The following is a 12,533-nucleotide window of genomic DNA, read 5'->3' on the forward strand; positions in this document are numbered from 1 at the left end:
ATGGTTTAGGGTTTATAATTATACTTTATTCAAAAAGTTATTTTCAAATATAATTATGAATTTCATTGCCAATAATTATTTTTAAAGGTATTTATAATAATAATAATAATAATAATAATAATGGTATTATCTATATATATAAATTTCAAACCATGATATAAAATAATATAATCGAATTTTAAAAACGGTCTAATAATTTTTAAATTTTGTATCTAACAAATTGTTTTAAATATTAATTCATTTATTAAACATAAAATTAAATTTTTAATTAATTAAATAACGGGTCAAAGTTGTTATATTTCTACCTTGAAAATAGGGCTAAAATTAAAGGTATAGTAATTTGTATTTTCAAAGCTATGTTCATAAATGTTTTCATCTACGACTAATGTAAGCATGTATTGATCAAAAAGTCTTATCATTCGAATACGCTTTTACATGTTTGTACTCGATAAACAAAAATAACTCAAAATCTAACTTGTGGCCGATTTAAAGTAAGAATGTTTTTAAAACTAATATGACGTAGACCCGAGTACGCACCTGAGCTATTGACAGACACTCCAAGACACACCAACGCTCATGAAAATCCAAGTCGATTGATCATCTATTCATCCGACCGAACATAAAGCATCATCAAGGATTCAAGTACAAATGTTGCTCTCTTATATACTCGATAACTTCATCAGGAGTAAGATATTTGATTGACAGTCCTTTTGAAATGCAATCCCTGTAAATGGATAGATATGATTATACGAACTAATACCGAAAAAAATTTAACGTTTCCAACTTTACCCTTCGTCTGTTTCGGCTTACCTTAATCTGGTGGAGCTTATTATGTTGGGTATAATTTGATCTACAATTTTGATATTGCTCTGTAGAAAAGGATTTTTTTTTCAATATTAGAACTTGCAAAAGAACTCACAAAAAGAGTCATATTGTCTTGTAACAGCATTGCATTGCATTGCTTACCCTGTTCTCGTACAGAATTTCATTATTCGATATGATTTTCTCGATATCTTGTTCTTCTCGACTAACGCAAATGAGACCGTAATCTCGGCATATGGTTTTAACCTATGAAGGGACATGAAAAGCAGTGTCACGAGGTTGAATCAAATTAGAGTGATTGCCATAGCTACATGAATTATGAATAATATACATACTTGATCAGGTATCCAGACTCCAGGTGTTGCAAAAGATTCAAGCAAATCAGAACCACAAGCAAGCATCACCTTCAGGGATTCTTACAAAATCGAGAAACACAAGATCATTATTCTAGTAACCTTTTGAAACATATAATGCAATTATACTCGGGGTAGGTTCGATATGTAGAACGCATTCTTTCAACGTTTTCGGATAAGTGGAGGCAGGAGATTGAATCTTTGATGAAACCTTTAAACCAACCGGAGTTAACCAGTAGTGTCATCATCCCAAGAGAAACCATACCTTTGGGTAACAATCCACTGGCACACAGTGAAGTCTTGATTCGAGACAGAACAGTTAACGTGCGTTGGTAGCTATTTTGACTGGCCTAAATCAGAGGTAAAATTCCAAACTATCCGACATAAGAACGATGAAGTAATCGAGTGATGGCACACCAAGAGGGAAAAGAAGAGAAATACCTCCCATGGATCGACCATGATGTATTCTGAACTTCGGCATGCTAGTTCGCATAGCTTTATTCGATGTTCCGAAGAAATGAGGCCCTAAATAATTATCAGAAGCTTTGCTCTGTTAGGCCATGCAACAAAACTTAAGAAATAGCAAGTACGAGCCAATGATCATACATAACTATCATTTCATATATGATCAAAACCACTCAGCCATCTAAAACTTTTGCAAGTTCCAGATATGAAAGGAAGTCCATATTTCTAAAGGAGTGGATTTCTTTCAGCCCTCTCTAACATCCTTTTCTACTGTCTATCTCATTCCAAGACTGAGAAAAAAGATGAACATATTTTCCACGAAGCACACTAATGAAAAACACGCGGAGCACGTTTTTGCGCAGGCATGCACCTCAAAGGGTGCTTGATTATGAAGCAAAGTGCCCCAAAGGGCATACTTTCTTAGAACACTATGATCAAAAAAACAAATTGGATATACTGTTTTTTGTTTTTCATTTAGTGGAAGTGTCTTTGTCTAGAGTGGTGTTCGAGATTTTGTTTGAAGTACGTGTCAGATAACGTTAGAAGCCTCTTGTATGATATTTTCGACGAATAGAAACCGAAGGAAATAATGATTAATAAAAGACAGCATAAACTACAAACATTTCCAAACTTACTCCCTTTCTTTATTTATGCGAATCGATTAACTCCTTTCTAATCTCAATTGATATTGAGCTTAGGTTCATTCCTTATCCCTCATTCTTGTAATTGCATCATGAATTTTATGTATCATTTTAGCTAAAGAAGGTTTCAAAATGTCAATAAAGTTGCATACCTTACCCTTTTCTTGTATGCATCGTTAACTGGAGACATATAGCCTCCAATAACACAAAGGCCCTCTGATTCCAGTGCATCCTTTGCCATTTCTATGCACAAAATGAAAATCTAAGTTTGAACAAATATGAACTTCAGATGTCATATTGTTATGTCTATCATAAAATTCATTGTTTCATTGAGATATTTCTGATACTCCAACAATGAAATTCATTGACCTTTTCCAAATTCTCAAGCAACTATATGAAGGAAATTATTAGGAACTCACCAAACATGCGTAAATGCATATAAGTGGGAGGATTGAAGCTTCCAGTAGCTACAAGAACCACGAACGTTTTAGGCCTAGATTTAAAACAGAATGTTTGAGTTAAAACAGCAAATTCACCTACAAATGAAGAAACTGTAATGAAGAACTAACTTGATCGAGGAGCCAGAGGAGGAGCCATGGCCAACCAATTCCAACGCTAACTTATCAACAGGCAAAGGGATCTCCACGGAACTTATTATGTCTGATCTTTGATCATGTGAAGAAATATTTTCCGCCATTGGAATTTCTTAAGATGAAGCTAAAGACAATGAGAAGATAGAATCGTGGGGGAGTTAACACAAGAACTGAATTTACAGCCAATTTCCTCAGCAACTCACTCTATTAGGTCAATTACCTCAGCAACCCACTCGATTTAGGGCTCCAACAATTAATAACCGAAAATAATTTTCAAATCACAAGAACAATAGCAAACAACAATCAATGACAGTAACAAGAAATCCGTAAAAAATAAACAGCAATCGGTGACTGTAACGATAATAAACACAGTTCAAACCAGCCAACAATTTCCCATCACAAGAACATAAAATTCAATTGAATATATCATTTTAAAGCGCCTCGTAAGTGAGATTACCTGATATATCAGAAACAAAACCCAGAAGTTGCTTTAGATCTTTGCTATTGTTCCAGATGCTTGATTTAGCAAATACGTCAGATGATCAGTTCTTCCAGAGAAATTTCAGATAGGGATCACGGCGACTGTGGCGGAAGGACGACGACGTCCGTTCACCGACGGTGACTGAACGAAGGCCGGCGACAAACGCTGCTCAAGGAACGCAGAGAGCCATCGATGCTGTAGTTGCTGGACAAAATTGGATAAACCTAAAAACCAACGTCATTTTGGTGGCATAAACTAATCCAATGTTATTATTAAATTATTTAAATTTAAAATATAATATCATTTATATGTATAAAATAAATTACTAATCTCTACACGAGCATTCGAGACCTTTATGTCCCGTTGGTGACAAGAATTAATTCAATTAGTTTGTGTCGTGTCGTGTCGTGTGTATTTGATGACATATAATAGTCAAATTAGATTGTGTCATGTGGTAATGGACTCGGTGTCAAATAAGCTCAATTTCATCCGACCTCTTACGAATTCAACACGTCATCCTTCATTTTAGAGAGGAGAAGATTCAAAGGCCAAAAGAATTCATATAAGACTCTCGGAGGTCGATCTAAACCTCTAGACACCCATCTAAATCGATCTATAAGTTAGATGTTGATCTACAAGTGATAAAAAAAAAAATCAATAAATCGTAAGACCAATTCGAGACAATCAACAAGTCAAAGTCCGATCTAAGCCCATCATTAAGTCAAAGGTTAATTGATATGAACCACGACTAAGGAATTTTCATACCTCAAGATCCAATTATAAGGACGAGAGCCAATAAGTTACAACAAACATTGTATACTTATTCAATCTATAGTGAGCTCATCAAAGAAAATCTAAAAAACGTTGTAGACATCCCTTATATGTTGTACAAAGTTGAGCTTCAAGAGAGAGATTACAATGTACTTTTAAGTTGCATTTAACGGACTCAGTTAAACTTATGGAACTGACTAAGAAGCACATTTCATTCCTTACACTATTTAATTATAATTTAGATATTTATTTGTATTAGTTTTTAAGGGAAGAGTTAAGGTTATATTGCAACCCACATGGGTTACGATATTCCACCATTAACTAGTCATTCTAATATGGAGGTTATGAGTATTTCTGCCCATTTAATTTGGGAGTCACGTGTAAGTAAGTTGAAGTTGTAAAGACGGTATAAATCCTTCTTTTCTTTAATGAGAGACATCACATTTTAGAATTAAAAAGAATAGCATTTCTATTTTTTGTTAGCTTTGTTGAAAGTTAGGATTTTCTTTGCAAATTATTGTGTTTAAAACTTGTACGCTAGAGTCATTGAAGTGGTATTGATCAAATCTCGTGTGAAGTGATTCGAATCACGAGTTTAGAAACGAGTTTCTTTGCTCTTGATCTTGATCATCAAAATATTCCGTTCCAATTTAAGCTATTTAGAGAATAACCATTAAATAGTTGGATTCAGTGAAGGAAATAAAGGCATTGGAAAGTGGGGAAAAGGGCGGTGGGTCATATTCCATCATTCTTTTTTTTTTTTTTTTTTGCTTCAGAACGGTTATATAATCGTAAAAGTGGGATATTGCATTTTGGTCCCTGGGGTTATATAATTGTAAAAGTGGGATTTTGCATTTTGGTCCCTGGAGGTCACATGGGGATGAATTTTATAAAAACTCCCCATTCTCCCACTCACATTCTTTTAGTATCCCTTTTGCACCTAAATTTCTCTATTATTCCTCTTTTGCCCCCCACAAAAAAAAATATTTGCAAACAAACCCCTTTAAGCCCAATTAGGTCTTTTCATTTTGTTCATTCACTCTCATTCAACGTCTCTTTCGAGCACGGTCGATTTAATGTGGTTCCTTTTTCTACAACCGTACACAATCATACAACATGCACAAAATGTAATACTTAATCATATCTCTATCGAATTCTTCTTCCCCGTTCCTGTTGTACTTTTTTTTTCATTATATTCTTAATCTCGTTCTTTCTCCTATGTCCACGATTTCATTTTGATTTCTTCGTCAAAACTGAAGAGCTTTCTATAAACTTGAAAAAGAATTTTTTTTTTTTTGGGCGATTTTTCTAATTTTTTAATTTAATTAACCCAAGTGAAAATACTAAAATACCCTGAGCTACATTTTTCTGAAACGTCGTCGTTTTCTATACTCATTCATCGGAATTTCTGAGCGATTTTTCAAAATTTTAATTTAATTAATCCAAGTGAAAATACTAAAATACCCTGGCTACATTTTTCTGATTTCCTTTCTTCTCTTTTCTTTTCATTTATTTTATTTCTTAATTTTTAATATATTCGTGGAATCAGAATATCTTTTACTGACAAAAAGGCAATTTAAAAATTAAAAAACATTTATCGTATCACTACTTTGACGTAAACGTCGTCGTTTTCCACACTCATTTATCATTACCGTTGGGATCCTCTGTTTGTTTCCATTATTTTCAAACCCCATGCCCCACACAGCCCCATTTCTTACCGTTTAAACTCCATTTTCTTTGACTCAAGAACATCGGCCATCATCATCATCAATCCAATCCTCTCAGTTCTTGAAAACCCATCTCCAGATCCTTAACTCAGCCATTCTCCGCCCCAATGACCCCAAGAAATCTCCTCGCCGTCGCCCTTTTCCTCCTCCTCTTCACTCCGCCAAGAACACAGAGTATCGGCTTCGATTTCAATTCTTTCAACATCAGAAACCTCACTCTCCTCGGCGATTCCCACTTCCGCGACGGCGTTATCGGCCTCACCAAGGAGCTCGGGGTCCCTTCCTCCAGCGCCGGCGCTGTAATTTATAATCACCCCATCGGATTATACGACGCCGATACCAACATTACTGCCTCTTTCTCCACAAGATTCTCTTTCTCCATCACTAATACTAACCCCACTTTCTCCGGCGACGGTCTCTCCTTTTTCCTCTCCCCTGATAATCGGACCCTCGGTAGTCCCGGTGGGTATTTGGGCCTTGTCAATTCCTCCCGTTTGGTTAACAAGTTTGTCGCGGTTGAATTCGACACTCGGCTTGATTCTGTCTTCAATGATCCTAATGATCACCATGTTGGCTTCGACATTGAAAGCTTGGTTTCAATCAAGACGGCCGATCCTGCTTCTCAAGAGCTCAATCTCAAGAGTGGGGAGTCCATTACGGCTTGGATTGAGTACAAGAATGAGGAGTGTAGGTTGAGGGTTTTCTTGAGTAATTCTAGTTTGAAGCCTTCCGAGGCGCTTCTCGACGTTAACATCGATCTTTCGAGCTATCTTAAGGAGGTTATGTATGTCGGGTTTTCGGGTTCGACTGAAGGGAGTACTGATCTTTATTTGATTGAGAGTTGGAGCTTTCATACTTCTGGGTTTGTTCCTGCTCGACGTCGATTTAAGCCTCATAATGTTTCTGATAGCTCTGTGATTGATTCTCCTAATATTTCTATATCTGATTCTGGAAATGGTTATCACAGTCGGCTCGGGCTGGGTCTCGGGATCGCCGGACCGGCCTTCTTTTGTGCTGTGATTGCTGTGTTTGGCTTCTTTTCACTTAGGAAATGGAGGAAGATTAGGACTCAGAAGAGCTTCAAGGCAGAGCTTTTGACAGGTCCTAGGGAGTTTAGTTACAGAGAACTAAAGAGAGCCACAAAAGGATTTCACTCCAGTAGGATCATTGGCAATGGGGCTTTTGGGACTGTCTATAAGGCTTTTTGCACCTCATCAGGAGGCATTTCGGCCGTTAAAAGATCGAAGCATTCCCACGAAGGAAAGACCGAGTTTCTGGCCGAGTTGACGATCATAGCTCGGTTGAGGCACAAAAATTTAGTTCAGCTCCAAGGTTGGTGCGTCGAGAAAGGTGAACTGCTTCTCGTTTACGAATTTATGCTGAATGGGAGCCTTGATAAGCTGCTTTACCAGGAATCTGTAGAAGCTAGCTTGTTAAACTGGTCTCACAGATACAACATTGCTGTTGGATTGGCCTCTGTGCTGACATATCTACATCAGGAATGTGAGCAGCAGGTGATTCACAGAGATATAAAGACTGGTAATGTACTTCTGGATGCGAACTTCAATGCCAGACTGGGCGATTTTGGATTGGCAAAGCTCATGGATCACGACAAGAGCCCGGTTTCAACTCTAACCGCAGGAACAATGGGATACCTCGCACCTGAGTATCTACAATACGGGAAAGCGACTGAGAAAACCGATGTCTTCAGCTACGGTGTGGTTATGCTTGAAGTGGCCTGTGGGAGGAGGCCGATCGAAAGAGAAGCAGGTACTCAAAAGATGGTCAATCTGGTAGACTGGGTTTGGGGATTACATTCTCAGGGAAAGATCATCGAAGCAGCCGATAAAAGGTTGAATGGCGAGTTCAAGGAAGAAGAAATGAGGAAACTGTTACTTGTTGGATTGAGCTGTGCAAACCCGGATAGCTCGGTCAGGCCTTCGATGAGGAAGGTCCTACAGATTCTCAACAATGAGACGGAGCCGGTGTTCGTGCCAAAACTGAAGCCTAGTCTTACCTTTTCTTGTGGCTTTTCACTGACCGTGGATGACATTATAGTAGAGGAAGGAGGAGGAGAGTGGGAATCTGCAAAGGCAACCACTATCCAAATAGACTGAAAGTAACTTCTGTGTTTTTCTTGCACCCTGATCGTTAAGATTCATTCTTTTATAACCATCACACTGGTAATGCCATCATGTACTTCTCAAGTGTCTAGAAACTGAAGGGGAGTTCAATACAATCTATTTGAACTCTGTCCATGGTTTCTGCTTAACTACACCCCACATATAAAGAAGCCAATTCTCCTCTGCCATAACTTGGCTTTCATTTCCTTAACTCATAACTGTTGCAGCATTCTCCAAAAATATGGAATGAACAATACCAATTTGCAAAAAACAGAAATATATAGTACATTTTCGGTGTTCGGAGTGAGTTTACATCGAAGAAGATCGTAAAATATGGTAGTTAGTGTTTCTAAGATCATTTGCTCCCACTTCCATCCCCTGTACTTCAGTAGTTTCATTCAACATATCAGCAGTTAAACTGTTGTTGGCAGCTTCGTGCATCTGGCTCTTTACAGACTCGGGTTTTATCGACGTCGTCTTCTGATTAATCCCAACGGCCTCTGCCTGATCAGCAAACAAGACTTTAAACATGGGAGAGCTGCAAATTTCCTTGTATGCTTCATAGCCTGCAGCATTAGTACCTTTAGCTCCAAAAAGCTCAGTGAGAGGATGCAAAACTGATATTGGATCATCGTGCCGCTCCAAGTTTTTCTTTAGGTCGAGAAATTCGGAAACCATTTCTGGCTTTGCAAACTGCACAAACACAGCACTTTCATCTATATGGTAGACACTAACGATATTTGCCAGGCCGAACACTTTAGAGATGCACTCTTTGATTTTCCTTGCATTAAGGTTGGCAGGAAATCCCCATATTAGAACAATGTTCTCGAACGATATTTTTGCTTGATGCTTTTTAGATCTATTAGACCTCAAAGGCTCGGTCATTCGATTACCAGTGCTCAGATCGATAATATCTCCACTCGCCCAACTCAAATACAGATGGTTTATGTGCTTCTGCAATTTCTCATTGTCAGCCAAATTTTCAGAAGGAAGTACAAAATCAATTCCCATAAGATTGCACGCTTGTGCAAATACACATCCTGTCATAAAAGCATCGTACCCAGCTTCATGCTTATCTCCAGAATTCCAGTTGGAGGAACTGCATAGAGATTGAAATAAAAACATAGATGCAGTTAGATTTTAATTAAGTTTAATCACTTAAGTACCTTCAAATCCTACATAATGCCAGGATCAAGAATACAACACCAGTGAACAAACATCAATGCTAAATCGACACACACGTGCACTTATATTTATACAAAAATGATAAGAAATTCAACAATTTCACCCATGAGTTTTCTATTGGTAGCACTCGATGTAGAAAATTTGGGTAACGAATAGAAACTTATATTCAGCATACGGTATAGAAAATACTAGCCGTCCAAATATGCCGAGGAAAACGTACCTTAGATCATCTACTTGAACCTCCACTTGCACACCAGAGCTGAAGGCAGGATTGCTCTGAGAGCTAAAGGCAATATGCGGGCATAATAAGGCAAATGCAGAGGATAGAGATGTGCTGGACTTCTTCATCCGCTGCTGAAGAATGCCATTTCCGTTTAATAGAATTTTGGTGTCCATGATGAATGGAAAGTGTTTTCCAATAGAAGAGACAAATTCTTCAGCAGTTGAAGGAAGAGAACCTATAAACTTTTTGTGTATGTGGGCAATATCTGGTACAGAAAACAGTTGTGTCAGCTGAAAATAGAATTGTTATTTAATTATTGCTTATGAAACTAAGGTTGAATGTCTTACCAAGGAAGCAATTATGACCGATAATCAACTTCTTCTCCGATGAAAGGAGATCGATAACATGACGAAACCCAATTGCTGATTGGATCTTCATTTCAGCTGCTTCCTGCCGATCGCTGTTTACCTCTTGCTGCATTAATTGTGACAATTCATTATATGTTATTAGGGGCTGTAACTTTTTAAATGCTTTTTAAAAGCATGAAGTGTGACAAGCACTAAGGCCTCATGTACTGTTTTCCATTACTGCTGATCCAATACACAACAACATATAGATTTTCACAACGAATTTCAGAGAGATTACCACTTTCAGCGCTTAGTTTTATGAACTAAAACATTTAATAAGCACAGATTTAAATGTAAATTGAAAAGTTCGAAATAAAAGTAACGAAGTCAAGATATTTGTCTTCATTTCAACTTTTACAGTTGCTAGTTTGTAGTCAAGGTTTTGTGAGCACAGAAGGAAAGTGTCTAACCATGAGCAGCTCTTTATCGTCTCTAGAATCCACGTACACGACTAATTGTTGTAGATTGGCATCGCCATCATCCACGACAACGAAACAAAGATCTTCAAAATGCTTCTTAATGACCTGCATGTGTTCACCTCCACATGATCAACACTTCAAATGAAATAAGATCAAGTTATCCCAAATAAACGACATTGCATGATTAATATTCAGACAGTTCAATTAACTAAAACGATGCCGAGCATAGACAGATTTGATGAGAAAGTAGCCAAATATTGCATCAGAAAATTATTCTATGTCACGGATAGTTTCTTCACAGACCAAACAAAAGAAACAAGTACAAAGCCTCTAGCAACTTCAAAAAATCGCATCTTCTTAGAACAATAAAATAACATTTCCCTGTACTCTAATTCCCATTATGTTTATGCTCCATATTAAGCGAGCATACAAACTTGTGCATTAAAGTTTGAAATTTATATAAAATATGCAAATGCAAATTTATCATGACGTGAAAGATATATGAAAGAACAACTCTATCACCATCTGAATGTATAAACCTCCATTAATGAGGGGGAAAATTCTATCTCACCAGCTGAATCAGTTTTGTCTGATGAGAGGTGAAATCGCTCAAAGTAAGAGCGGGGCGCATCTTGAAGAAAATGGTTTCAAATTGTCGTTGGTAATCATTTGAACCTTCCTGGCCTTGACACTCCATGTTTCTTTCAGATAGTAATCTGTCCCGCCATTCATGTAATCTGTTTTTCATTCTTTCCTTGAATAAAACATCAGCAATGCCGATCCTCTTCTGATCCCGAATATTAGTCACATTAGAAGATGCATCTGACGTTTCATCCCCATGTGCAAAATTCAGGCGTTTGCGTGCCGCATCTTCATGTGCTCTGGACAAATAAGATATTCCTGAGATTAATTACAATTCAAATTCTCAATATCCGAGAGGACCAAAAGAGTCAATCGATGAAATGACTACAAGTTTACAATTATGCTTGTCAATCTGACTGAATAACCGTATAAAATGAATTCGACGCAGTCTCTGTATCCTGAAGATAAATTTTATGTCCATAAATTGAAGGAGAAACATGAAAACAAAACTACCTTCATGTATACAAGCGTTGAAATCAAACTGGTATTTAGCCAAGAATTCGATGGAGGTTGTCTGACAGAGGAACTCGGAAGAAGGGCCATCGACTAGGATTTCATGGCGCGGGAAAACAAAAAAGTTATGCCTGCAATTCAAAACAACGAGACAATGTTAAATTCCACAAAAGAAACCATCTCACCATCACTGTAAGCTGGCTATACAGCCTGGTTCACACGAAATTTCGCAGTAACCAAATGAAATCCAAATCAAACGAAGAAGAAAATAAATTACGGATGAGCGACGAATGAGTTTTTGGCAGAGTCCCAACGGAACGGGCAGACGCCGAATTGAACAACGGCGAACTTCTCAGCAGAGTCCTTGACCTTGAGGTAGCGAACATCAAAGCGATCAAACTCGAACGATTCGCGCCAAGGCGCGCTAGTGATGCCGGTCATTTCAAGGTCGATGGCAACGAAGTCCGCAGCTCGGACATGGCTCCGAAGTTCCGATAGCACAGCTTCGAAGTTCGACTTGGTCACATTCTTGAGGGGAAAACTGGAGTTTGAGGCGGTGGCCGGAGTAGTAACAGCGGCGGAGGAGTACGTTGCAGTTCTGATGAAGCAAAGCAGCCGCGTGGGAGCCCAAAGAGGGCGAGACAGATTCATCGCTGAGTCGTACGGGGGATTTTCATCTCAGAGGTTTAAGGGTAAAGAAACGAGGAAATAGGGCCAATGCCGAATTGTCGTTTCAGCCTATAGGCTACAATTGAAAAACGACGTGTCGAACTTTCTCTTTCTTTTTACCCTTGTTTTTGGAGCAAATTTCCATTTTGACCTGTATATCAATTTTTACCCTAAATATTAAATTTTAACCCTAGATAAATATGGTAATTTCTAAAAAAAATAAAATAAAAATAAATACATAGTAAGTGACTCCACTGCAAACTAGCACATGCTTACGCTGCCAATCTAACATAAAATAAAGGAACATAAATAATATCGTGAGAATATGTATCCATACAATATATAACTATTGAAGTGAACTCATGACTACGTGACCATGCAACATGCACGATATTTTCATATTTTAAAATATACATAATCATTCAATCTAATAGCACGTAATTTAAAACAATAAGCACGTAATATTCATGCATTAAACAATTTATCAAACAAAGTCTTTAGCTAACATTCCAAAGGTCGGTCCACTAACCTTGATAAGCTTAATTTGACATTTCTCTAC

General features: G+C 37.7%; 3 protein-coding genes across 7 annotated transcripts; 1 reads left to right on the forward strand and 2 right to left on the reverse strand.

The window, feature by feature from the left end:
* Window positions 1–357: 357 nt before the first annotated feature.
* Window positions 358–3,602, reverse strand: LOC111438761 (nicotinamide/nicotinic acid mononucleotide adenylyltransferase). Of its 4 annotated transcripts, none has more exons than XM_023076630.1 (10): window positions 3,332–3,602; window positions 2,851–2,986; window positions 2,701–2,774; window positions 2,439–2,524; window positions 1,617–1,700; window positions 1,441–1,525; window positions 1,158–1,237; window positions 967–1,068; window positions 811–869; window positions 358–724 (listed from the first exon to the last, which is right to left on the reverse strand). In XM_023076630.1, exons 2-10 carry the CDS (start codon window positions 2,976–2,978, stop codon window positions 631–633), a joined length of 792 nt encoding a protein of 263 aa, XP_022932398.1. In that variant the 5' UTR covers window positions 2,979–2,986; window positions 3,332–3,602; the 3' UTR covers window positions 358–630. The 4 variants fall into 4 exon arrangements, with proteins under 4 accessions (XP_022932398.1, XP_022932397.1, XP_022932399.1 ...); XM_023076629.1 differs by having other exon boundaries at window positions 2,851–2,998; window positions 3,332–3,601; XM_023076631.1 differs by lacking the exon at window positions 1,441–1,525 and having other exon boundaries at window positions 1,158–1,226; window positions 2,851–2,998.
* A 2,264-nt stretch (window positions 3,603–5,866) lies between these two features.
* On the forward strand, window positions 5,867–8,105 carry LOC111438752 (probable L-type lectin-domain containing receptor kinase S.7). The gene has a single exon (XM_023076614.1). It carries the CDS (start codon window positions 5,961–5,963, stop codon window positions 7,968–7,970), a length of 2,010 nt encoding a protein of 669 aa, XP_022932382.1. The 5' UTR covers window positions 5,867–5,960; the 3' UTR covers window positions 7,971–8,105.
* A 54-nt stretch (window positions 8,106–8,159) lies between these two features.
* Window positions 8,160–11,997, reverse strand: LOC111438751 (poly(A)-specific ribonuclease PARN). 2 transcript variants are annotated; one of them, XM_023076611.1, is made up of 7 exons: window positions 11,583–11,997; window positions 11,306–11,436; window positions 10,782–11,110; window positions 10,202–10,315; window positions 9,732–9,858; window positions 9,382–9,649; window positions 8,160–9,075 (listed from the first exon to the last, which is right to left on the reverse strand). In XM_023076611.1, the coding sequence occupies exons 1-7, from the start codon at window positions 11,954–11,956 to the stop codon at window positions 8,286–8,288; spliced, it is 2,133 nt and encodes a 710-aa protein (XP_022932379.1). In that variant the 5' UTR covers window positions 11,957–11,997; the 3' UTR covers window positions 8,160–8,285. The 2 variants fall into 2 exon arrangements, with proteins under 2 accessions (XP_022932379.1, XP_022932380.1); XM_023076612.1 differs by lacking the exon at window positions 11,583–11,997 and having other exon boundaries at window positions 10,782–11,091.
* Window positions 11,998–12,533: the final 536 nt, after the last annotated feature.

Source organism: Cucurbita moschata, unplaced genomic scaffold (genome assembly GCF_002738365.1).
Source record: "Cucurbita moschata cultivar Rifu unplaced genomic scaffold, Cmos_1.0 Cmo_Scf00082, whole genome shotgun sequence".
Classification (NCBI taxonomy): domain Eukaryota; kingdom Viridiplantae; phylum Streptophyta; class Magnoliopsida; order Cucurbitales; family Cucurbitaceae; genus Cucurbita; species Cucurbita moschata.